Source organism: Hyposmocoma kahamanoa, unplaced genomic scaffold (genome assembly GCF_003589595.1).
Source record: "Hyposmocoma kahamanoa isolate Upper Pololo Valley unplaced genomic scaffold, ASM358959v1 160, whole genome shotgun sequence".
Taxonomy (NCBI): domain Eukaryota; kingdom Metazoa; phylum Arthropoda; class Insecta; order Lepidoptera; family Cosmopterigidae; genus Hyposmocoma; species Hyposmocoma kahamanoa.
In genome coordinates this window covers 7,594,043-7,620,900 of record NW_020653575.1, presented here as the reverse complement: position 1 = coordinate 7,620,900, position 26,858 = coordinate 7,594,043, and the positions used below count along the sequence as shown (strand labels likewise).

At 36.7% G+C, this 26,858-nt stretch overlaps 2 protein-coding genes across 2 annotated transcripts in view; one reads left to right on the top strand and one right to left on the bottom strand.

The window, feature by feature from the left end:
• The window catches only part of LOC113225480 (crossover junction endonuclease EME1), a 29,340-nt gene extending 22,479 nt beyond the window's left edge, over positions 1 to 6,861 (bottom strand). Inside the window, exon 1 of the mRNA XM_026457799.1 lies at positions 6,844 to 6,861. Coding sequence (XP_026313584.1) covers positions 6,844 to 6,861 — 18 coding nt within the window. The remainder of the gene's footprint in view (positions 1 to 6,843) is intronic.
• An 87-nt stretch (positions 6,862 to 6,948) lies between these two features.
• On the top strand, positions 6,949 to 26,582 carry LOC113225479 (nucleoredoxin-like). Its single transcript, XM_026457798.1, has 6 exons — positions 6,949 to 6,963; positions 7,591 to 7,824; positions 8,516 to 8,625; positions 24,732 to 24,936; positions 25,013 to 25,103; positions 25,223 to 26,582. The coding sequence occupies exons 1-6, from the start codon at positions 6,949 to 6,951 to the stop codon at positions 25,642 to 25,644; spliced, it is 1,077 nt and encodes a 358-aa protein (XP_026313583.1). The 3' UTR covers positions 25,645 to 26,582.
• Positions 26,583 to 26,858: the final 276 nt, after the last annotated feature.

The following is a 26,858-nucleotide window of genomic DNA, read 5'->3' as shown; positions in this document are numbered from 1 at the left end:
TATTTTATCTAGTTTTGTTTTTTATTTCAGTTTCTAGTCATGGCGAATTGAAAAGTGTCTTAGTAATTCAAGAAGATATATTATAGCTATGGTTGAACGCTGGTTTAGACAGCGATGAGCGAAAAATCGGCGAAAATTCTATAACTGCACGTCACTTTCAAATAATGACGAGCATGAAACTTTTGTGAAATATTTGACAGCGAAAAGTGAACCTTTCTATTTACATGACTTACGTAAAAACTTTGTGCTATTCGTGTTCATAATTAGAATAAATTAGTGTCATTGACCTCACAAGGAGATAGTTTTAATTTTATTTTTGTAAAACTATGTATTTTCAAATGTAAGAAAAAGTTTTGTTTTTGGATTTTGATATTTGTTTAATTTTTTATTTATTATTTTTAGTTAACTTGATTTTAGGTTAGGAAGATTACGACTGACATAAATAGATATTATATAAATGTTCCTACCGTTAATTTTATGCAACACTGCATTTGTTAATGTAAAAATAATAGATTGAATAAAAAAAAATTATAAATATAATACCTTCCATTTTATCACCATTCCAAAATGCATTGGTCCATTGGAGCCACGACGATAGAAGCGTTATTTTTTCCACGACTGTAGGTTAATTGAAGTCCAACCTACGCAACAATGTTTATTAAACATTTTCTCAAATGGGGAAGAGATTACGTCTTGTACCAAAATAAACTTTTTAATACGCCTCATTAAATAACTGCAGGTTTCATATCGTAATTATTGATCTTCTCGTTCCAACTTGAAATCTACGGAATGTAGTGTTTACAAAGTACGTGTTGCTGCGTAGGAATTTACAATATATATATATTAACATTATCTATAGTTATCATTATATATTAAAGACTCTACAAAAATATATATTTCTAATGTCGATAAGGAATAGATAATCTTCTGTACAAATATCTCGCTGATAAATGGAGCTTTGTTTGTTAATAATCGACTTATAAATACACAGTCAGAACGGAAGCGGGTCTAACCGTTGGTGACTTGTTATTTTTAAACGTTTGAAGATAACCAGAAAACGTATTGACTTTTACTAACTGACTCAATTTGTCACAATGCTAAGGTTACGAAATTAAGAAGAATTTCATTTTTAACCGCCTTTCGTTTTTTAATCGTCTGTATGTTTTTTTTTGTATGTATATTACGCGATAACTCCGAATTTTGATGATTCTTGTGTTGTTGGAAAGAGGGTACCTCAGTATTGGGCCCGTTTAAATTGGAAGAAAACATTCCACCTCTAAGAGTGGCAAATTAGGGTATGAATTCGTGCGGTTTCCGACAACCGATTTCAATAAATTTGGCAAACAGATGTAATTCCACGAAGTTTTGAAGTCGGTTTTTTAAGACTCTGTACTGAGATTGATTATAATATTTACATGTAGTTTTCACGAGATGGTACACCGAACATCATATTGTTCTAGTTAACAGCCTAAAATATCCAAAATTTGGGTAATTTATGACGAACAAATAGTTGACTATTAGTTATATTGTTTTCAAATTCAATTCTCGCTAAAGGGCAGCCTAAAAAAACTAAATCGGGGAAAATGAGTGAGAAACTTACTCTAGGGGTTGCTCTTTGCAAATAAACATTGTTTAATTATATATTTAATTATATGTTTAATTATATATCACAGAAACCTGAAAGTGCCCAACGTATCCAAGTACCCAGAAGTGACACCACAAGTAAATAGTAAAACAATTCTTGAGTCAATTCATTTGTCAAATTGTGCAAGTAAAAAGTTCTTAAGTGTAAGTTGCGTAAATTATTAGACACGTATAAGTATTAGATATTAATTATTTTGTTAGACGCCTGATAGCATTTGATGGCAGCGATACATAAATCTGTTAATGGTTTTTATTCGTTGTTTTGTGTTTCTTTTTGTAAACTTTTTAATTGTGAATAAAACAAATAAATAATTACACTTTTTGTGTAGAGTTATTGTTGCACTATAGTTTTAAACCTTGTAAATAGCTAATTTTAAATATGAACCGGGTTCGTTTCTTATTATAGAAGCGAACATATTTTTTTTAAGGGTACTTAGAACATTACCTTTTCTTTTCTTTTTTTTTAATATATAATAGACACACGCTTGGCCACAATCTCACCTGATGTTAAGCGACGATGTACGCGTTTGCCTAAAAAATATGCCTATTCACTCTAGCCTTGAGTAGCCCCAAAGTCAAAGTCAAAGTCAAAGATTATTTATTCCATAGGTAAAATAAATTTACACTTGAAATCGTCACATTTAAGCTACTGCTCGTTCACTACGCTGACCTCCCTGAGAAGAACGAGCAAGAAACTCTAGGGATTGCTCTTTTCAAATAACCTTAAATGCTATGGAATACACTTTGAATCAAATTTGTGTGGATTCTGGAGCCATGTCGTCTTTCCATACATCTTTATCTAACACTTAGTCTTCAATTTTATAATATGATTTTTCGATCAAAATATTTTTAATGTAGTTTTTAAACTTAGGAAATGATAAACTTAATATATGCTCCGGAATCTTATTGTAAAAACGTATACAGTTCCCCATAAAAGAGTTGTTTACTTTGGTTAAACGAAATCGTGGTACCATGAGTTTGGACTTAGCTCTAAGGTTAATATTATGGATATCTTCTTTCTTATTGAAATTATGTATATTTTTACGAGCATATAAAATATTTGAGTAAATGTACTGTGATGCCACAGTCATGATACCAGTCTTCTTAAACTTTTCTCTGAGAGAAACCCGAGAACCTAGACGGTACACAGAACGAATCGCTCGTTTTTGCAATACAAATATGGTTTGAATATCTGCCGCTTTACCCCACATGAGAATCCCGTAAGACATTATACTATGGAAGTAACTAAAGTAAACCAGTCTAGCAGTACTAACATCGGTAAGCTCACGTATTCTGCGGACTGCGTATGCAGCGGAGCCAGGGAAGATTGTACTTTTCGGTAGAGCATTCCATTCCTTTGCCGTACGCATCAGAAAGGAGGAAGTAAAGCGCTTAGTGCGAACGGGTGGAATATCAACGACATAAGAATGGAGTGCTCCGGACCTTCTAGTCGACCGAAGGAGGAACGGTAAGGGCGGAACCAAATTGAAAAGTTCCTGCGCACACTCCCCGAAATGTATCCGATAGAAAACCGACAAGCTGGCTACTTTTCTGCGATGGTCGAGGTTTTGAAGCTTCGACGAGAATTATTGTTAATAAGTCTCTTTCCTTTTCGCTCCACCGAGTCCAACGCAGCTAACTGGTAATGGGCAGAGCCGTCCTAAAGGTGGCACCAGTACTCCACACAGGATCGAACTTGTGCTTTATACAGATTTAAAAGCTGTTCAGGTGGGAAGTACCGCCTGACCTTGTAAACTATGCCTAGTTTTCTGGCAGCAGTTTTTGCCAAGCACTCGATGTATCGCCCAAAGTTGAGGTTGGATGATAAGTCCAGACCAAGTAGCTCAAGGTGGTCCCTTATCGGCACGGATACATCTCGGAAAGTCGGAGTAAGGCGTAAGGGACTCCGTTTTGACGCGAAAAGAGACGCCGGTGTTTTAGCCGCATTAAACCTGACCCTGTTAGCATCTTCCCAGTCGGAAGCAGCTTTCAGACTGAGGTTCAACCGGGTGACCATCGCCTCTCGCTTACACCGGATCTCTTCGCTGTTGTCTCGGGCGTCTGGCACATAACTCTCTACCACTGTGCTGTCGTCTGCGTATCCAAAGATACCGGGCATCAGCAGCAGGTCAGATCCCTGAGGTACACCGGCATTTATACCATGGGGAGCAGACGAGTAACCATCTACAACTACACGCATTGACCTATCCTTCAGAAAATCGCCTATCCATGTGCAAAAGCCAACAGGAATTCCGTAAGCTGGAAGCTTGTTTAACGGGCTATCATGCCAAACCCTATCAAAGGCCTTTGATATGTCGAGAGACACGGCAAGCGATTCACCGCGTTTCTCGACTGCCTCGCTCCATAAATGTGTGGCGTACGCAAGAAGATCCCCAGTGGATCGACCACGGTGAAAACCATACTATCGATCACTGAGGAGATCGCTATCTTCGAGGTATCCAAGGAGACGGCTGTTCAATACGCGCTCCATAGTCTTACAGAGTATGGAGGTGATTGCGATAGGTCGATAATTAGATGGGTCGGCATGACTACCTTTCTTAGGTACAGGCTGTACATTTGCAAGCTTCCAGGTTTTCGGGACTTGTCCAGAACTCATAGAGTTGGCAGACAGAGTCGATAGTACAATTATTTTAGGTATAGATGTTGGTAAAGTATTATTATTTAATAACGTAATGTGTATTGACTTCGTTTTAACATACTGGTAAGGTAAAACAGACAATAAGAGCTTAACTACTAGAAAGTAAAACTAGGATTTTTAAATTATATGAATAAAATTGGGTCCCCGCGGCAAGGTGCCCAAGATGTTGGCAGCGTTCCCCCTTTGTATCGCTATGCTAATGCATTGGGCAAGGTAGCTGTCGGCTTAACTCTATATGGACTAATTTCTTCCGTAGAATCTTTAAACCTCTTCCCTGAAAAGCTGTAATTTTGCAGAAGTAGCCTTGTTACACCAACGGTATGATATACTGGAACATAAATGACTTTCTTTTATTTCGCTTCTTACCACACATTTGGTCTTCTCATCGTGGTTGAAAAGGGGAAACAACCCGCATTGCGCAACGTAATATCAAATAAGGTATAACACACATAAAAGAAAAACGAATCTTATTGAACGGTTGTTTAAAGAAAATTAACATTGTACTTAGGAAACGAAACTATTTTTCCGGATTTAAATCACGAATATTTGTTTTTTCAAACAAACCAACGTTTCGGCCCTTTACGGGTCCCATGGTCATGGTCGACTGAGGTGGTACAGTCATCAACCAGTTATGTCTAATATTAATGCAAATCACCCTATTTTTTCACTATAGTTGTACTTCTAGAAAAAATAGCACCAAGCAACAGACACAAACGTCAAATTAAGATGAAAACCGCAAAATAATCAGACTAAATACCAGCGCAAAGCAAAACCCTTTAATTTGATTAAGGGTATTAACTAAACACACGTTGCCCAGTAAGTATTTTGCGTTTAATCTTGTCGTACAAAAAGGTTACGGGGCGATCCCGTTCCATAGTAGCTGAATTATTTAGTATTCTGATAGCCACATCTCTCTGTGGCTGTCGGTAAACGTGAGTATCATGTTAATAACGCTTTTAGTTCTCAATCAAACTGTGGCAAATGATGTAAATGTCCTTCCGAAACTGGCTGGAATTTATTTGCTCGGATAACCGTTATTAAATGGAATTGAAAGGGCTTTCAGCGTAAAATTTCGTGCAGGCCAAGCGATCGGTTCGATTTTCTTAATGTAATTTAACCATGATAAAGGTGTACTTAACTATAAACTTCAACGCTCAAAACTACATTTCTTTTTACGTATTGCAGTAGCAATAGAGTACCCCGTGAAAGAGGTCGTCCAGGGAAGTACTATTAGAAGTAGAAGTTGTATTGACTAACTTTTGGCTGAGTTTACGAAATCAATGCCTCAGTATAATAATAGCTCACAAAACCTGTGCTGAAGAAGTACTTTCTTTTTTTTTTTGTAATAACTATAAACATAAAGTCAGTACCCGTAGAGCTCTTTGTAAAGGAGTTCGTCCAGAGAAGTACTGCCACCTTACCTAATTCTGCAACCAAGCAGTGTGAACATTATTGGGTTCTAGTTTTGAAGGGCAAGGGTGCTAGTGAAATTACAGGCACATGGGACTTGTCAATGTCGCGTCGTCTCAGGGTGACGGGCGCAGTCCCCCTAAGATCCTTGAGATTTAAAGCTCTGAGGGGAATTGCAACTGTTACGGACAAGCGTGTCGCTTACTACCAGGCGCACAACTTGCTCGTCCCGTCAATTAGTATTATAGAAAATATATATTATGAAGATGTATTGGAAAGAAATAGAAACAATCATTGTAACACCTACTTTGAAATTGATACCGTCTAAAATAATATAATAAATTTGACTTAATATTTTTATATAATTAAAAATTCAATTACACACTATAGTCCATTTGTTTAGGTACTTAACTTAATGTAAACAATCTTGAAAGAGATAGAGACATATTTATTTGTAAGCATACACGGTAAATACAGTTAACATGTTTAAGATTACACTTATGGTTCAGCGTGTTGCGCCAGTAACTGGCATACAAATGTTAATAGCAAATATTATACATTGTTCGCATTTATTACACAAAGTCGTATTACTTATATGATTAAAATCATATCGTATTACATTATAAAATTACATTTTGTTCATTAAATAATATAATTAGAGAAAAATTGTGATTTAATAAAAAAAACGCATGTCAAAGCAATAAATATGTAGAGGGTCGCAGGCTTCAAAATTTAAATGTCAAAACTCATTTACATTATAAAAACAATTTGTCACAAGCAATTCAAATAGTATTTTCTTAAGTCTAGACGTAAGTAAAATTTTTATATCGTCAGGTAATATAATTTTACGCACATGTTATATATATACAATTCCTTTGAAAAGATGTAGCAGTGTGTATGTATCGGGCCAAACGATAAGGATATTGGGTTAAAAAAGGAACATTTTTTGAAGTAAATAAATAACTATGTTTTTTGACAAAAATACATATTTCGAATATAAATAAGGAAGGAAAGGAACAATATTCTTAGTTTTTTAAATAAGGGTTTACAGCTATCTCGCTTACCAGCACCACACATCTCCTTTATGCACTTCTGTAAGATAAAAGCTCGACTTATATGAACAGAGTTACCCCAGACAACAATTCCATACCGTAGAGTCGAACACACATAACGTGGTAGGCCATCAAAGCAGTTTTCTAGTCACAAATTTGTTGATTTTTCCACAAACTGATTCAATGTGTTCTGTCCAGGTCAGATCAGATCAGATACTATTTAATAAAATAAGCGTTTATAAAAAGATTTTTACTGACCCTGAAATACACAATACAAATACTAAGCTTCATATGAAATTGCATGCCTATTTTTATACATATTGATTTGCAAAGCATATGTTTCAATAAAAAGATATATCAAGATTGTTTACATTTAGTTAAGTAGGTACTTATACAAATGGACTATATAACATACTACACACAACCATCTGCATACTCATACACAGACACACTTCCATACATATCCACACACATGCGTAGAAATTAAGTTGTCTTCCATTTTCTCTAGAGCTGCCTAGAGCTTAGTGCAAAAAAATTGGAAAAAAAAAATGTAATCCGCTGAAAAATTGTCCCTTAGTGTTAACACATTTAAGAAAATAAAAATATGTCATACATTGTCAAAAATAAATTAACACGACTTTGGAATAGTTACCTAATTGTGTTAATAAACTAATTTACGGTTTTACTATCCATATATTTTTTGTTTTTTATTAGTTTTTTGTTTCTATCCAACTTTATATATTAGTCATAAGACCCTTTGGAGCTGTGAATTTCATTGTTAATAATCTTATTTCAATTGTAGGTAATTGAAGTTTTTTTTTTCAGCGACGTTTGACACAAAAGTACAGCATTGCCGTAGGCGTCCCGACGCTTGTGATCCGAGGTCGCGCAGTTCGCGACGCATTGCTCAACGACCCACTCGGTGAGCGTTTCCCGTGGCCTGCACCTCCTCTTCACGAGGTCCTACGCGGCGTACAACTGCAAGGAGTTGGAGGAAACAAATTACATGAACAACTGCCTGATGACGCCGTCAGAGTATTTTACTTCGCTGCACATTGGGTGAGACTGTATTCCTTTTTTTTAAACCCCGCACTAGGGAAGAAACACAGAAACAGCCACAAATTACAACTACAATTATATCTCCCGGCTGCCTCTGCGCCCATCACCCTGACACAAGTTGAAAAGTTATATATAATATATAATAATAATAACGCACACACTCAACATAGCCCCGCACTAGGGAAACCCTGTGTCGCGGGTGCCATGGACACATACATAGACAAACACAAATTACACCCAAACTCACGAGAGAAATAAATGTAGGCCATACAAATATTTCTCCCGGCCCGGGAATCGAACCTAGGACCTCTGCGTGGCAGTCCGGCATGGTAACCGTTCGGCCACGGAGGCAGTTAAAAGTTCAATATGCAAGTTCAAAAGTTCAAGTTCCATATGCCTGTAATTTCACCAGCACCCTTACCCTTCAAAACCGGAATGCAGTGATGTTCACAACGCCGCTTGGCGCCAGAAATAAGTAACGTGGCAGTACTTCCCTGGACAAACTCTTTCACAAGGAGCTCTACTGCTACTAAATGGTAACAGTAACCGTTCGACCACGGAGACAGCATTTATATTAACACCTATTGAGGCGTACGTCATATATCTTTATTTTATAATAAATCTAGAACTCATTCAACACGGGTAGGTATACGAAATCCTTATCTTATTCCGTGTTGCCTTCTGCTTTCAGTGTCCGCCATGCCGAACATTCGCGCCAAGTTTGTGCTCTGCAATATCTGCAGTGCGTAAGCGCCGGTCGAAGTATGCAAATACGCAACTCATACTAGTCTCTAGTGACAGGTGAGTGGTGAGACACGAGCCCAATACATTTTATTAACTCATTTTACCGAACAGCGTAAAAAACAACTTTCTCTTGTTGGGTTCTTGTATGTACAACAAAACTAATTATAAACTTTAACAAAGAATTGAAAACGTTTTAGTGTACATAGGCGAACTTATCCCATAAAGAGATTTCTTAAAGCTAACATTTGAATTACTGAAAGGAGAGGTGGCTCCTGAAATCTAATAAAAATCATGAAATTTTTATTTCTTCTGAGCGATGTGATTAGTGATGCAACAGACCTCTGCTTCTGCTTCCGCAACTGCGAAAGTACCGCACGCTACTTCACATCTGTTTCCGTTTCTACTTCCGCAACATATATATAACGGAACTTTGATCGGAAATTTACAACGTTTGCGACGGATCACGCGCTAGTGCGGATTACTTGGCGATGGAGCGCGCGTATTTAAGTAGTTTTGTGTTGTGTAATAATTGCACTTAAATTATTAAACCAAAAACAAGCCCTGTTGGGAACTATTTCGTTGAGTTCTTTATATTATTTATACTTCCGCTTCCGAATCCGCTTCCGTTTCCGCTAAACTTACTTTTGATATCTGTTTCTGTTATGACACTTCCGTTGCAGTTCACTAGTTCTTATGTTACGGGTTATGCCGAGTCTAAAAAGTAAGGAATATTTTTCAATGCTTATAAATATAAATCAAAGGACCAGTTGTATTATATTATGATCTAGACTTACTAGCTTATGTTTTGAGGACAATGCATTTGGCTTCGCGCCATTCCGTAACAGAGACAAAAGAAACTGCAGTCTATGACTTTATGACTGTGATTTTCTCCACAAACCAAGGGAAAACCAAGTCAGCAATGAGCAAGGACTCAATTTAACGATGTCCTTTTGACTTGAGTAACGCCGAACAAATGGAGTGCATTTAATTCGTTTGCTAGCTCTCGAGTCTAGAGCGTTTCTTCTCCTCCTGTTTTAATTTGATTGTTCTACTTGAATAAATCTTTTCATGGCATCATCTCATGTGCGCTTTAATTGTTGACTTTGAAATTTTAATAATATTTTTCTAAAATTATGAAACCTGCCTACAAGTGAAGTATTCTTTGATTTCTTTTTTGTAAAGTGTAAATAAACGTCTTAATACATTCTGAATAAATAGCAAGATGCAATCAAAGTGAGTAGACTTATGTAAGACGCAAATAAGAATGAAATATTCATTGGACACACTGAAGATGTCGTTAAGACAAATTGAATTCTCTTCGTTTGCATTCGGAGGCGCCCACCAAATTTATTGTCAACCTTTTTTATTATTTCCATTTAAAAGAGTATTGTTACCAATGTAACTAGATTTGGATATTGGATTCGTTTGTAGATATGACATGTTAGGGTTTAATGCGTAACCCCCTTAACCGTGAGAAAAATTTGAAACTCTCTTTTGTAAAATAATTTTATCGCAACTTAAACGTCAAGGACAACTGTAACAGTTAAATCAAGGGTACGTTAGAGCGGTTACACACGCAGCCCTTGAAAACGCGCGATTGCAGCTACACTTGTGATTTATAGACGAGTGCATCGATGATAAACGCGCGATTGCAACGACGCAATCGCCTTTAAATCCCATGTGTAGCGATGCAGTCGCATGCTAGCATCGCTGGTTAAAATTGCGCACGTATGTAAAGGTCGACGATTGGCGATTGCATCGCTGCTAAAGTCACCATGTGTAACCGCTCTTAGATGTAATACCCAAGCAGACGACGACGTTCGGCTGCTCCAGAGCAAACCTAACAACGGACAAATTTATTTGAAAATATTTTTTTAACAAAATTTACTCCCGTAGCAAGTACTCACCTAATGGTAGTGACAACCGCTTCAAAAATCTACAACACCTAGTGTGGTTCGTGGCCAGCTATAAAAGTCTTTTATATCATTTGAACCAATTCAAAACATAGCAGGTATTTGACACTAAGACTTGCTATGTTTTAAAGTAGTTAAAGGACCTTACAAGGTATTTCAATTGTCCATTAGTGGATAGTCGGACTTTACCGATACGGGACCCCGATTCAGAACTCTTCGATGTTTTTACCGAATCGTTCGAAGGGCGCTTGCCGAGAGCTATTCAGAACATTCGAGTTAGACGTTCGATTCGGATTCAGATACGACATCGTTACCCAACAGCGTTTACGGAGTTAATCGGTGAAATAGATTAGAAGCAAAATTAAAATCCTTTTATATACTTATTAAGACTTCAACCAAAAAAGAATATAAACATGGCTATATATGATTTTATGCAGGAAGTTACATCAAGTGTAGATGAAAGTACGCCAGTCTGCTCTATTTTTTGCGACATGACTCAAGCGTTTGATCATGTAGAGCACAAAATACTTTTAGGAAAATTAGAAACCTATGGTATAAGAGGTAATATTCTTAAACTAATTTCATCGTATCTTAATAATCGAAAACAAATCACTGAAATCAGCAACATAAATATCCGTACCAAAACCGAATGTGTCCTTAGATCTTGTAGTAAAACGTAATGTACGGCGTTCCGCAAGGTAGCGTCTTGGGCCCATTGCTATTCATTTTGTACATAAATGATCTACCTAAAGTTGTACCGAATCACCACGTTTCTCTCTTTGCCAATGACAGTACAACAACAATTAAGTGTAAAAATAAAATTACTTATGAACAAGACATTAACGAAGCAATAGACTATATTAATATAACCATTACAACTTGGTTAAAAGAAAATAACCTCAGTATTAATTTTGAAAAAACTAAAGTAATGCATTACAGTCAGCGACAGAATAATAATAACGTCAATGTTAGTTATGACAACATAAATATAGGCCAAGTAACCGAGACTAGATTTTTGGTTGTAATTGTAGATAATAAGTTGACATGGAAAACACATATTCAAAACCTATGTAAAAAATTAAGCATTTCTTCCTATGCCTTATACAGATTGGCTCATATAATTGACATTAACTCATTATTGACGGCTTATTACGGTATAGTGGCTTCACATTTAAGCTATGGGATTATTTTTTGGGGTAATTCTACAGATCGGGATTTAGTATTTAAAGCACAAAAGAAATGTATAAGAGCTATATTTAGCATTTCTCGCATGGACAGCTGTTTGCCCTATTTAAAAAAATATAATATACTAACGGTCATTCAAATCAAATCATTGTATATTCTAGAATCAGTATTATTTGTCAAAACAAACCCTAATCTGTTCAACAAACCTATGGAAGTAAGACGTAGGAATAGAAGAGATAATGATGCAGTATCTACATATGATGCCACATAAAACTGCATTTATGTCAAAAAGTGTGCTCTGTATGCTGCCAAGATTATATAATAGTCCCAAAATCTATCCGTGAATTACATGTAGATTTGTTTAAGAATAAATGTAAGCAGTATTTAATTGATAAATGTTTTTATAATATAAATGATTATATGAATACGAGATGGATTTAGGGCCCAATTATAATTGTTTTTATATCTAGTAAGATTACATAACATTACAGATGTATTTGCCTAATTTATGTCATTATTGACTTTCATTCATTATTGACATGCGCATATTTTATGGAGGCTTAGAAATGTAAATATCTTAAGCTTGACACTAACATGATTTTTCGCTTTATTTTTGACATTGTTAATTTTTACTAATTTTTATTATATTTTTTCTTTGCATGTTTACTAGTTTTTGACAGTTTTTAATTATAATATTTTGTACATTGTGCGACCACCACTAATTATATTTGTATGTTTCGACGAAACTGGTTGTAGTAGCACTGTCGATGTATTGAACTGATCTGATGAACTTATTGTACCTACTTCCAAACAAATAAATCGATCTTTATCTTTATCTTTTCCAAAGGCCTAAAATATAGGAATGCAATAGTCCTGTGTTAAAGTAAATTAATAAAATTGAACAAAATCCAGACTTTATTCAAAATAAAAAGAGATTTCCATATTACATTCTTGCTTTGTAAACAATAGGACGTTCGATAATTTTCATTCGATAACTGCGTTCTGAATAACATTTGTAGCCTTTGCCGGTCGAGAAGCTCGAGTAACCGTACCGGTGTCACGTTATTTCGGTTGTTGGTATGAAAAGTAATCGTACGATATCAAATCTGGTTCTGAATCGACCCCCCGATAATCTCGGCGTTTCACTCATTTAAATGTGAGGCCAGACGAGCGTAATTTTGTGAATTGTGAGTCGCGTAGTTTGAGTTGCGTAGTTTGCGGTGCATTCGGTTTCATATAAAAGTACGGTTTGTTTCACACGACGACGCAAAATGAGTTATCTGCCGACTCTCGGGCGTAATGACGACTGACTTTCCATCTATGACCATCTATGAGAAATTTATGAAATCTGGCTAGACATGTCGCTAATCATTTTTTTAAATGTCAGAATTATTATAGAATATAAATAATATAATATATAAAATTAGTATTTTCGTTCCGTGGCTTAATTGGCATACATCAATTCGAATCCGGCCCGACCGAAGGAATTTTTTCCAAGTTTTCGATCTTTGTATTAATAATTGTAACAAAATATTGAATATCATTTTGGTGAAACATTCTGACGTTCAATAAAAAATTAATTTTCTGTTACAATTTTGAAACAGAAAGGCGAAATCAAAATATTTGCCTCGTGTTGAGCGCGTAATTCTATTCAATTCTAACAAAACATCGACATCTGGGGAAGAATTTTCTCATTAAAATTCAAAAATTCCGCACCCTCGATCGCACCCGACGATTATTTCAATGAATTGCAGCAAGATTCAAATATTTATCCTACTTGAGCCCGACCCCTGGACCTGTTTTGCATTTTTCCCCTATCGCCTTAATGCACCTGAGCTTCAATCCATGAAAGTAATGCTATTAATCTTAATATATATAAAGAGTGAACTACCTAAACCAACCTTCACGATATTACTTTCACATTTAAAACATATACTGCCTCGGAACCCCGGCAAACATAACATGGAAATAAATTTCCATTTACGACGTGGCAATGGCAAACAGTAAAACGGCAAAAAGTACATTTGCAAATGTAGAGGGATGCACAATTAAATTAAGCCGAGTACGATGTAGAGCATAAATGAAAGACCGAATCGTTGAACTGCCTTACCTATTGCTTTTACCGCCATTGTAGTAAACTCCCCGCTTCTTTTATGAAAGCATCCGTAAATTCTACTTGCTATTTCGCTGCCTAACAGTTTTTTTCTTACGGGGAAAAAATTCCACAAAAAATCACTTTTCCAGACTCTACGTTAAGTTTTAACGACTAAAATGGACTGAATTATAAAACTACACATCTCCATAACACAATGATATCGGTCCGAGACGAATTGGTAGCCAATAAAAAGAATTGTATAGCCTGTGACCCTTTCTGAAAAAAGGAGATATCTTTCTTTATTCTGCTTGCGAGCAACTGGACACTGCGACTACCCGCACATCCCTTTCCGATCGTCGTCATGGCGACAAGGTAATTTTTCAAACCGTCAGAATGTTTTAATAATAAGCATGTGGAAGTGAATTCTGTATACCATGCTTGAAACTGATTAAAATTCAGAATTACAACTTTCATTAAAATGCTTAAACTTTGTTCTTAATAATCTCAGTACAGTGTAGTAAAAAAACCGACCTCAAAACTAAGTGGAATTACGTCTATTTGCTAAGTTTTATTGAAATATCCCCTAGTTCGCCATTATACAGGACTTCAGGACTTGACACTGGAGATAATAAAAATCGGTTCTTACTACTCAAAGTATATTGAGAAAAAAACGCCTTGAATTGGAGAAATAGCAAAATCAACCATTAAAGTAATTGCTCCTAAATTAAAGTTAGGCGCTATTTATAAAAATGAATCTTCATGCGTGAACAGCCACCCTTCGAGGTGGATGCTTTTCTTCAAAATGAAATGGGACCACTATGGAAGTACCCCCTTTCCAACAAAAAAATAATCATGAAAATCGGTTCACAAATATCGGAGTTATCGCGTAACATACATACAAAAAAAAAGAACATACATACGAATTGAGAACCTCCTCCTTTTTTGAAGTCGGTTATAATCACGTAGAGAGTAATAATACAATAAATCTAATTTTAAAAGCTAAAGGAAAAGATAAGTTCATCGCAATAGACATAATAGCAATCCAATTCCAAATGAATAAGCTGATCGCGCAGTGGACAAAAATTAAATTAGGTAGGTAAAAAATTTGATATAGTAGGAATCCGAGCCCTCCGAATATCGACGTATCTAACACAAAAGATATCTCTTTTAATCAGTGTGATATTCCATCGTCACTTGTTTTGCACTTAAATCTGATCTGTGCCCCGGAGGTCAATATCCACCTTTGTAAATCCCCACACGTTTTGGATTACTCCCGACCCTTCTTGTTGCTTTGTGTGTAACAGGGGAGGATTTGTAATTATTTTTAATAGCTTTGTCTGGGGAAACACTTCAGAATGGAATGCTTGTGGTTTTTCCTTTGCTTTTGTAAGCTGCGAACTATTAATTGTCTGCAACCACATCGAAGGGTGGAAACCGGAGGAAGAATGATGAAAAATGTATCGGTAAATCGATGTTCATTCAATATATTGTGTGTTATTTTCTCACACAGGATCCCTTACTAAGTAAATCGAAAATAGTTTCGAAAACCGTGTTAACTGTTTGAAAACGTTGTATCGCTATGAATTTTGTTTTCGAAGAAGTGTAGTACCTACTCAGGGCTGGGCAGTATTTGAATTACTTGTATTTGAAATACGTATTTAAAATACAAATACGTATTTTGTATTTGTATTTCAATTACTCCCTAAAAATGTATTTTGTAATTGGTATTTCAAATACCTGACCGTAATGTATTTTGTAATTTGTATTTCAAATACTTTCGTTGCAAAATACATTTCAACAAAATACTTTTTTCTTTTCAATGTACAGCCTATTTTGTGACGTGCATAGATTTATATCAGTGTTGGGCATTGATAATGATAATATATTTATTGCAGTTTACATAATATAAATAATACAAATTTTGCACTATATTACGTATACATGTAATATACTGTAAGGGCATAGCAATATAAAAACTTATAATATGGTTCAATTACATTTCAAGCCTTAGCAATAATTATTATTACAAAATTTCTTATTATATTTCTTATCATATATGTATATAAACATATTATTAATTGTACAATTATGTGTTATACTAGTTTTAATTCGACCATAATAACATTGCATTTACTCCATTATATAACATGTTATCTACTTTATTTTATTTATTTATTCACATTAACTGCCTCCGTGGCCGAACGGTTACCATGCCGGACTGCCACGCAGAGGTCCCAGGTTCGATTCCTGAGCCGGGAGAAATATTTGTATGGCCTGTAATTATTTCTCTCGTGAGTTTGGGTGTAATTTGTGGTTGTCTATGTGTGTGTCCATGGCACCCGCGACACAGGGTTTCCCTAGTGCGGGGCTATGTTGAGCGTGTGCGTTATATTATTATTACATAGGTACAATGAAAGACATATGAATCCTGTAATATGGATATGATAATAATGGACAGCAAAACAGAAATGAGGCAGATCAACGCTATAGCAATTTATCATCAATATATTGTTGCACTGTATAGTAAGTTTTATTAGAAAGAATGTTTTTTAAGTTATTTATGAAAATACTTGTTTTATTTTCTTGCTTTATATGGCTCCGGTAGTTTGTTGTATATTTTTATCGACATTGAATATGGGCTCGATCTATGCATTTCCAATTTTGAGAACGGTGTTACAAGATTATTTCCGTATCTTGTGGGATGGTGTCTTGGTTCGTCTCGCAGTTTAGTGTAAAATTGTGGGTACTTTTTTATAAATTTGCAAACTTCCAAAATGTAAATTGATGTTAGGGTTAAGATTTTGTATTTTCTAAAGAATGGTTCACAGCTCTCTGTTCTTGATATATTTGCTAGTATTCTTACGCAGTTTTTTTTGTTTAATAAAGAGGTCATTTACAGTTGTACTATTGCCCCACAATATGATGCCGTATGATAGCCATGCATAAGCGTACGCATAGTAAGCACTTAGGGCAGTTTGTAAATTTGTTGACTTCTTTATTTCTTTTAAGGCGTAAGTAAAACTAGATAGCTTTTTTGTGATTTTTTGTACATGCTGCTTCCAATTTATATTTGTATCGATATTCCGAGTAAATTAAATGTATTGACGGTTTCTATTTGTATTTGGTTATACGAAAAATTAATATTTAGTGATGGTTTTTGATAGGGTCTAAATTCTATAATTTTGGTTTTTGTGAAGTTAATTTCTAAATTGTGATCATTCATCCATGTTACAATTGTAGTTAGTGTATGATGTTAGTGGATGAAGGGTTTGATTTAAGTGGTCACTATTTTTACAAGAGGTTAATATTGAGATGTCGTCAGCGAAAAGAACACATGAATCGTTTATTACTTTTGGGAGGTCATTTATATAAGCCAGGAATAGTATGCACCCAATGACGCTTCCTTGTGGTATCGAATTGTTCATGTTTTGGGGCTCAGATCTGACTTGAGTTATTTCCCCTGTCTCATAGTTATAATGCTCGATTTCTACATACTGGATTCTGTTTCCTAAATAGGATGCGAACCATTTATGAATGTCACCTCGTATACCCATTCCGTAAAGTTTATCCAGTAAGATATATCATACCGAACTTTATCGTATGCCTTTGACATGTCCAATAGGATACCGATACCATACTTTTGTTCATTTAGTGTATCCAGAATCTTTTGCATAAATTTGTAAGTCGCAAGTGTAGTTGAACGATTTTTCCGAAAACCATTCTGCGACTCATCAAATATATTGTACTTTTCACAGAAAGAGTATAGGCGGCTACACATTGCCTTCTCAAATACTTTCGAAGCCGCGGGCAATAATGCAATCGGTCTGTAATTACTCAGATCATACTTACTTCCTTTTTTGAGGATCGGTTTTATCAGGGATTGTTTAAGAAGATCCGGGAACACACCCTCGGCAAAAGACTGATTGACAAGCGTATAAAACGGAAACGTCAATTCGTCTGCACATACCCTTATAAGCGCGGATGGTATCTCGTCTATTCCATAGCTGTATTCATTTTTTAGATTACGTATAATTCTGTATCGTTCCAATTTTAGTATATGTACTGCCGAAGCAAGTACGTTAATCAATTAAATTTCAATCAGATTAAAAAATCTATTCAATTGCAACTGATTTCGATTGAATTGATTTTAATTGCAATTAGATTAATTTTATTAGTTGTTCTAAGAAACAATTGAAACTAACAATTAAAACCGAAACTATCAAGTAAAAGTGTCATCACGAATATGGGTTAGGGGATGGGTTTGGGGTGTGTTAGGGGGTCGGTTAGGGGGCCGGTTGAGGGTCGGTTAGGGGTCAGTTGGGGGTCGGTTAGGAGGTTAGTTAAGGGGTCGGTTAGGGAGTCGGTTAGGGGTCGGCTGGGGGTGGTTCGGGGGTCGTTTAGGGGGTCGGCTAGGGGGCCAGTTGGGGGATCGTTTAGGGTGTCGGTTGGGAGGTCAGATAGGGGGTAGGTTAGGGTGCGGTTAGGGGGTCGGTTAGGGGTTGGTTAGGGGGCCGTTTAGGGTGCCGGTTGGGGTCAGTTAGTGGGCTGGTTAGGGGATTGGTTAGTGGGTCGGTTAAGGGTTTGGTTAGGGAGTGGGTCAGGGGCGGGTTAGGGGCCCTTTAGGGGTGGACCCCCTAACTGACCCCTTAACCGACCCCCTACCTATCCCCAACCGACCACTTAACCGGTCCCCAACCGACCCCCCAACCGGACCCTAACCGACCCCCTACCGACACCTAACCGACCCCCAAACCGACACCTTAACCGACCCCCTACCGACACCTAACCGACCTCCAACCGGACCCCCTAATCGAGCCCCTATCTGAGCCCCAACCTTCGTGGTGGTATTATATGTGAAGAACTACATACAAAAAATATATGTAATTAGATTGAAGTCGTTGTAAATGACGAAGTAAATGCAAGTGATCAATCACTTTTTTGCAAAGAGCATCTATTATATGTATGTATGTGTATATGTGTGTGTGTGTGAGTGCGTGTGTGTGCGTGCGTGCGTGCGTGCGTGCGTGCGTGCGTGCGTGCGTGCGTGCGTGCGTGCTTGCCTGCGTGCGTGCGTGCCTGCGTGCGTGCGTGCGTGCGTCCGTTTGTGTAAAGCGGAACGTTCAAAAAATGAAGTATGAAATTATTTCATTTTTAATTCGGGACTTATTCACGTATAAACATATTTTATTTACCTCGACTTTTCGGACATATTGCAACGTCCATGGTCTCGCAAGGACTGAAGAGGCGGGTGTCAGCATCTTATTATCGTACTTAATATCGTAACGTAAACATTTTATTATCTTCTAGTTGTGCGAGTTTTTCTAACTACCCGCACTTTATCTTCATTACTTATTCGTGCATTAGGGTTCTCACTACACCGACACACAACACTCACGACATCTTAAATACTCGTATTCAATGCAGTAGAAGCACATTTGCAGGTGGCAACAGTGCTGGTATTGTCAAAGACGTCAAAGTCATCTTTTCGCGGTTATAACTTAGAGTAGCAGGGTTCTAGGGTTATAGCCGCCATTTTGCGGTTGGTTTAAATTGCACATTTGCATCCTTTATAGGCCGAGTAGATAGGGATAACGTATCGCGTGAGCGACTAATTTGTGTTGTGAACATGTTATGAATGGCATTTACACGTATATACAGTATTCGACATGTATAGGAATATTAATAATAATTATACGTACTTCGTGCTCTGAAGTATGGTTGTATTGGTTTAACAGTTTCTTTCTGGTAAAACTGAATATTTAAAACTTCTTTTTCAAGATATGTATTGTGGAAGGAAATCCTTTGAAGGAAATTGTTGGTTTCCACATGTCGCGATAAGTATACTAATAAAGTATTTTGTAATTTGTATTTGTATTTTGTATTTTAAATACACCCCATGAAAGTATTTTGTATTTTGTATTTCAAATACACCTCAAGAAAGTATTTGGTATTTTGTATTTTAAATACATTTAAGGAAGTATTTTGTAATTTGTATTTCAATTAAGATGTAGCATGTATTTTGCCCAGCCCTGTACCTACTCATATCTCTTAAATTAAATTAAAACAAAGGTAATTTTTTAACTGCAACGCGATTTTTCGTCAAGTACGAGGGAGAACCCCCCAGACGCTGTTTTAGTCCCCATTTCACGGCATGACGCTCATTCTGCACTTTAATGTAAAAATTTTATCTTTCTCAGACTTCTCAGAAACAGACGGCCCAAATAATTCAATACCCTTGACTCTGCTATGGAATTTGGTACATTTATTTTTTGACTACAGCAGTAAACCAATTTTGCGGATGATAGTTATTTCATTTCTAAAGAGATTTAACGGTTTGCAGAAGATATTTCGTTAGCAAGTGACTATTTACGCGACTCGAATGATCCTTACAAATTCTGTCATCGACCACCGCTAATAAGAACTTTACGAAATATCTAACAATAATAAATTATTTACAATAATAAATTAATACATAATATTCCTTTAAAAGCTTGAATACAGGGTCTAAAGTTAGATTAAATGTAAGGAATTGGGTAACCGCAGCAGAATGCCTTAAATACTGACAGCGTTTCTTTTCGCATGGCTTAGTTCCCTTTTATCTCTTTATCACCACCTTCCTAATCCCGTTTCCAAGTTTTCTTTTTATGTTATAAGTTTCCTCGTTTTAAAGATAAAAGTCAAAAACCCTTGTAAGTGGATGAAACATCATATCTATGGCCTGAAACGTTAACCGAGAATAGTCAAGAAAAAAACGTTTGGGCAGCTGCCAATCCTTGGGACAAATATTTGGATGTAATGGTTATTAGAGTTTCTACTCCGTATAACCCAAATACCTTAGTAATTTCGGCTGTTTTCTGCTAGTTCAACTCTCGAGTCAGCCCCCAAGCTGGGTTTCACATACAGAGTTGATCTGGGATTCTATCCCAAATAAACAAATAAACGACACATTTGCGATCATCCCGTAATAACGCTATGCCAGTATGAATTTCACATTACGCGTACAATTCAACACCAATGGCAGAAACTAATTTCCCAATCCAACCAATATCACTTAAAATTTCTACGTACCGAATTACACAGGGCTGCCAATAAACCACTTTCATTGCTAACCCGTAATTACCATAAACACACCAGTCTCAGGTGTCAGTTTTCAAAGGGTTTTCATAATTGGCTGACATACAATGCTTTAGCGTAGTTACAATTTAAATTAAACAAGTTTTATGTTGTATGTAGCAACCCTATCTGCTCTACCCTTCCATTAGCACAGGCGAAGGGGATACCTGTCGCGACTAGGCATCTAGTGACGTAACTTCCCCCTTTTTAGCGAAGTGTAGCTATATTAGTGGCTGTCTACCCCACGCTTAATTTTCGATGTCTGAATACTTTCGTTCGTTTACAGCTCAAACTTTTGTTTGTTTCTAAGTTCCATAAGATTTACCCAAAATATTCTACGACAGCCGATTTAGCTTGTCACAAAACCTCTTTATGTACTTGATCCATGTTCTAGGGTACTTCAAATAGTATACCTTTGAAATCTTTGAAAAGCGTCTTCTATTGAAAAGGAGTAAGCAATACAAATCAAAGGGAAATCTTGTCATACCTACGTATGAATTCGTTCGCTGGGCTTTAATCAACCTGACTAGACGTAGACAGCATGAAGCGGATGATTTTGCTGCAATTTCCATCGCCACAAACAGAAGAAAAAATCTTTTTTATTTGACGAATCAGCAGGAACGCTAAATTTCGAGCTTTGAGGGTCTTTTAAAAGAAATTGAACTATTACTTTATGGGTCTTATATAGAACGTTATAATAATCTTTATATCTTAAAAAATCCAGAGCAAACAAGTAAATGAAATATTTCACTCAATTTACCGTTCCATATAAAAGGTCCAATAAAAACGGTGCGCGTTTATACAGCGCGGCGTCCGCTCGGATTACCCGGGCACCGATAACCGACTCCTCGCGCACTCCTAGAGCTTTTATGGCCGGTTTATGACCTTATTTACCCGGCCCCTGAACTCGCTTTGGGGGAAACCGGGTAAACTACGTTGAGGCACGCTTTTATCAATCCAATCAGTAGGAGCTGCTCCATTTCTTTCTTCACACGTCATTCTTAAAATATAAAGAAAAACGGACAAAGAATCCAATTAGAGGTGCTAGTGCCAATTCAACGGTTAATCATTTATAGACTATGTACCATTAAGTGGAAGAAGTAAAAAAACGAACGCTACTTTAGATTTCATGAGCCGTAGTTAATGACGCGCGTGAAAAATATGGCGGGAAAATGTTGTCATTGTCGCGCGGCAGCCATGATTTCCGCGAATTTGGTGCGTTACGAGTATTTTGCCAACAAAAAGGAATGCCTGTATTCCTCCGTTGTTTACATCTATTAGCACCCGGTTCGCGCTGGTTTGTTGTGTTACAATATTATTGTTTGCAATAAACTTGATGGAACAGCGTGAGTTAAATGGAATGCAAATGTAATTAAGCGCTGACGAACTCCGGAACGATAGCACCAAGAAACTGTGTCAGATAACAATGACACGCTTCTAAGTAACGAATAAAAAACAAGTTCCTAAATAAAATATGCTCTTCAAGAGGAAATGGACAACACACCAAGGAATATTCAAATTAAATTTTAAGATTTCAACTTAAATAAAATAACCTAAAAAACTCGTTATAATTATTTCCAATTCCTTTTACTTTATCGATCAAACCCATTACTCAAATCCCTTTGTATAGAATGATACGAGTTCGGCAGTCGTTTGTCCCGCACTTTGTCCCGTACTTTGTCCCGTTTGCGTGTCGCAATAGAAAGTTATCACATTAGGCTAAGTGAAAGCAAACTTTCAGCATTGAGCCTTCGAAGAATCGTCGCTATATTATACTTTATTTGCTTAATAGCCCGGGGGAGAAAGAACTTCTTACTGTATAAAAAACGAAACGTTTAGATATCCCTGTGTACCATAATGTTCATAAAATCGAAATCTACAAATAATGGCGATACAACAAGAACATTCTGTTTTTAAAGTAGATACAATAGTGGTCAGGCTCACATGTTTTTGGCTAACAGAGAGAGAGATTTTAAATTCCTATCTTTGTACGCTTGCCACGATTTATTCTTTAATAAAGCCTACTCATAATTCTGCAAGGGACAGTATAAACGCCCTATTCTCTTGTTGGGTCAACAATTGGAAGATTTAAATGCTAAGTGGTAAGTACAATGTTGCCAAATAAACTATTTTTTCTTTTTTAATACCATTACACAGGAAGATTGTTTCTTACGTGCTATCTACATGTTAAATACGTACACTGTGAGGTTTATAATTTATAAAATTCTACCTTCGTCTTATTGTCTTTTATCATATTTTACACATTACACATTCGTTTTATCCACACACCTGCCCTATACAACAGCCAATAACGAATCCACTCCAGGATGTTAAAAAATGTACCTAACAATTTGTCTCAATTTACAAAGCAAACAAGATTTCTTGCTGACGCTATCCGGACGGTTACACCCTCGAGAATGAACAACTAACATGATGCCAAATGTCCTCAATATCATGAATATAATATACGCATTTCTACACTTTCCGTAGATATGAATTTGGTGATATCGTGTCACAAAAATAGTTCAAGGCTCTCTGTGAGTTATCAAAAGCAGGATTTAATTTCAAATATTTGTAAATTATATATTTAATATATAAAATAGGTATGTAACTTAATATAGCTACCCGTCATTAGTAAGTCTGTCCTTCATGGAATCGTAAGGACCGTCCATTTCTGGTACGCCAATTACAGAAGCACAATTAGGATTGTCAAGGACCATTAGGTTTGTCCGTAGACTTACAAACTTACGTTCCTTGAAGAAACACGTACTCGTAGAACATTGAATATGTCTAAGTCTCGGTTAATGACATTTAGTCGATGTTTTGTAAAAAAGGCATAAGTGACGTTTCGAACAATTTTCCAGGGGAGCATGTTTTAGGTCTTCACGACTGTTTTAAAATATTTACGTCCTGTTTTAAATCAAATTTTACATCTTAAACGTAATTAAATCCAAAATTGAATTTTAAAACAGGACGTAAATATTTTGAAACAGTCTTTTACTCGTCAGTAAATATTATAATGAACTCACGAAAATAGTTCCCAGCAGGCCTTGTTTTTGGTTTAATAATTTATGTGCAATTATTATACAGCACAAAACTACTAAAAACTTTGTTCGAAACCAAAGTTCCGGTACAGATGTTGCGAAAACAGAAACGGAAGCAGATGTGAAAAAGCGTGCAGTAATTCCGCAGTTGCGACAGCAGAAGTAGAGGTCTGTTGCAAATACTTGAAAAAGCAGCGGGACAAATAAATTAATTTCTATTCGTTGCGCATTGTATACTTTAACTTGCGCTCCCCAATCCAATATCGAGATTTCCGGCTCGGGTAAATTGCGAGACTGCGGAGCTAAGCTCATAAGCTAAGTTACGTCGTAAAAACGCCAACTTTTTACTTTATCGGAGAACATTAGCTGTGTGTAAGCGGAATCGCAGAATTTACGTGATCATGTACCGAGTAGATACGAGCTTAGCATTAAGTAATCTGTGGATTAGCTATTAATGGATTATGAATGTTCTACGTACAAATATAGTGTTAGGGATGGTGTACCCAAACTCGAAATTACTTTTTCTGAACAATTTTCTTATCGTCTGATTATGTTTATATTGCATGTGGAAGTTTTCTTCATTTCCCGAAATAGGTTACCATGTAAAAAGTTGCTTAGAATGTGTAATACGCGGTTAGTCTGTTCACCGTCCGTAACACCCTGTATACGAAAGTGTAGTTATACATATATACAGAAGGGTCGATGAATGATTAATCACCGCCTGTTGTGTGTTTTGGAATTGTAACTGTAAATGATTACACTTGAAACTGGCTGCTAATTACTGTCTGACCACGAAACACTGTGCTGTTACAGGAGTGAGCAGTCCTACAACCGCACCGTCCAGTCAGTATCGTCAGTGGGTGCCCTCGCAGTGCCGTGGTCAGCATCAGACGCTAGACAGACGCTACCATCTGCTCTGGGGGTTGCTGGTATACCAGCTCTTGTCATTACTGATGGAAGTGGCAAGGTGTTGACTGCTAATGGAAGACAGCACTTGACTGCTGATCCTTCTGGACTGGTACGGTGCTTAGACCTACATGGTATTAAGTAGAAAAATAATGAAAAATATGACTGGATCACTTATTCCTTTGTAGAATTTCCCATGGGCGCAAAAACCTGTGTCGGTCCTGACAGAGCAAGCTCTACTAAAAATGGCCAGACATCCTGCCGTTGTTCTTTTCATAGGTAAGTTTTCAGACGTGCTGTTTCAAATTACCTAATCTAATCTACTAAAACAAACAAAGCAGAGGTGGCAATCTGCCTACGAAACAATAAACGATCATGTGTCTTTATCTGCTTTACAGATGATGAAGATTCTGAAATAGAGTTTGCCGAATCAGTTTTAACACCTTCGGCAGAGTCCTACTACGAAGAATGTAGCATTCAGTATCCTGGCTTCTGTCCTTTCCAGAACTCTTCCGACGATGAAACTATGGACTTCGACTATCCAACAACGAAACATTCTAGATTAAAGAAAAAATCTTTCAAACACGTTATGTTCTACATAGGGATTGATGGAACCGATAGTGCCGACATGCTGCGGGAACACATAGGCTTAGATGACGCAGTACCATTGCTCACTGCTATAGATTTCCCAAAACAAAAGCTGGTGACGATGAAATACGGTGACGAGATCACAACTGATTCGGTACAGAATTTTGTAGATGCGTACTTGAGTGGTAACGCTGATTTTAAACCTTTGAAACCGTATAGTGAAAAATGTTAGGAAACAGAGATATGGCAGAATAAAACGAAAGTGTAACTTTTTAAGTATTCTATGTGTTTAAGACATGAGTATTTAGGCTGCACTTTAACAGATGCCAACTCTAGGGAAGAGGATATAGACATACGCATCCAGAACACCCTACGATGTAGTACAGCTCTACACAAAGTGTTGGTGTCCAAACCAAAAGCCATCAAGCCAAAATTCGAATCTACAAGACCGTCATAAGGCCCATTCTTGCGTACGGTTGTGAGGCTTGGACACTCTTAAAGAAGAAAACAAACACCTGGTGGATGAGAAAAAGGTTCTCAGGAAAATATTAGGGCTAGTCCAAGGAGAAAACGGTAGCTGGAGAGTCTGCACTAACGCTGAAATAGAAGAGCTCGTCGCGCAGCCAAACATCATTGGCGAAACCAAAGCGCAAAGACTTCGCTGGCTCGGCCATTTAGAAAGGATGGGAGAGGATCGGAACGTGAACAGACGAAGTCGTCTCAGGTACCGCTGGAGCGACGCTGTGGAGGCGGACCTGCGCGAATTACGAGCCATCAATTGGCGAGAGATGTCACAGGACCGAAGAAAGTGATGTCATCTCGTTTCGGAGACGGGACACATTTTGGGTTGCTGAGCCAGCGGAGTAAGTATGTGTTTAAGACATACCTGTATCTAGATGTTAATTACATTTTATTGATAATCGAAAGTCTTGTAAGCTTTAGAAGTTTGCTTAGTATATAAATGTAAGTACTATAAATAAATATAAGAACAAAATTAAATATGTACCCATTTGGTTCAGGTAATCTATTTTTTCTTATCTATTTCAAAAATTATTCTAATTGTAAGTATAGTGAAAGTAAACTTAGGATAAGGTCTAGCTCGTGCACGTTCGTAGAGTTGTCTATAGGAAACCACCAAATTATTAAATATACAAATTAACGTTATAATCACCAGTAAATGCAACTTTTAAGTCAAACTAGTTGTAGTATGTTAGTAAGAATCGGTTCCGCAAAATAATGTGAGTTTTATGATTTTTCTGCACTGTTTTCGATCTGTGATTTATAATTGAATAAACTTGATTACACTGAATATTTATTTATTTATATTTTTCTTATTCCACAATAATCAGGGAAATATTTGTGTGTGGCAACTATGTACCGTTCGTTAGATGATCACTCACTTACCTACTTAACGAGAACTAATAGACAAGGAAAAAGAAAAACCTA

Excerpts from the sequence above, each read along its gene's own strand:
- LOC113225479 (XM_026457798.1), top strand. Across the intron at positions 8,626-24,731 it reads ATACTAGTCTCTAGTGACAG|GAGTGAGCAGTCCTACAACC; the intron begins GTGAGTGGTGAG and ends GTGCTGTTACAG. Across the intron at positions 25,104-25,222 it reads TGCCGTTGTTCTTTTCATAG|ATGATGAAGATTCTGAAATA; the intron begins GTAAGTTTTCAG and ends TCTGCTTTACAG.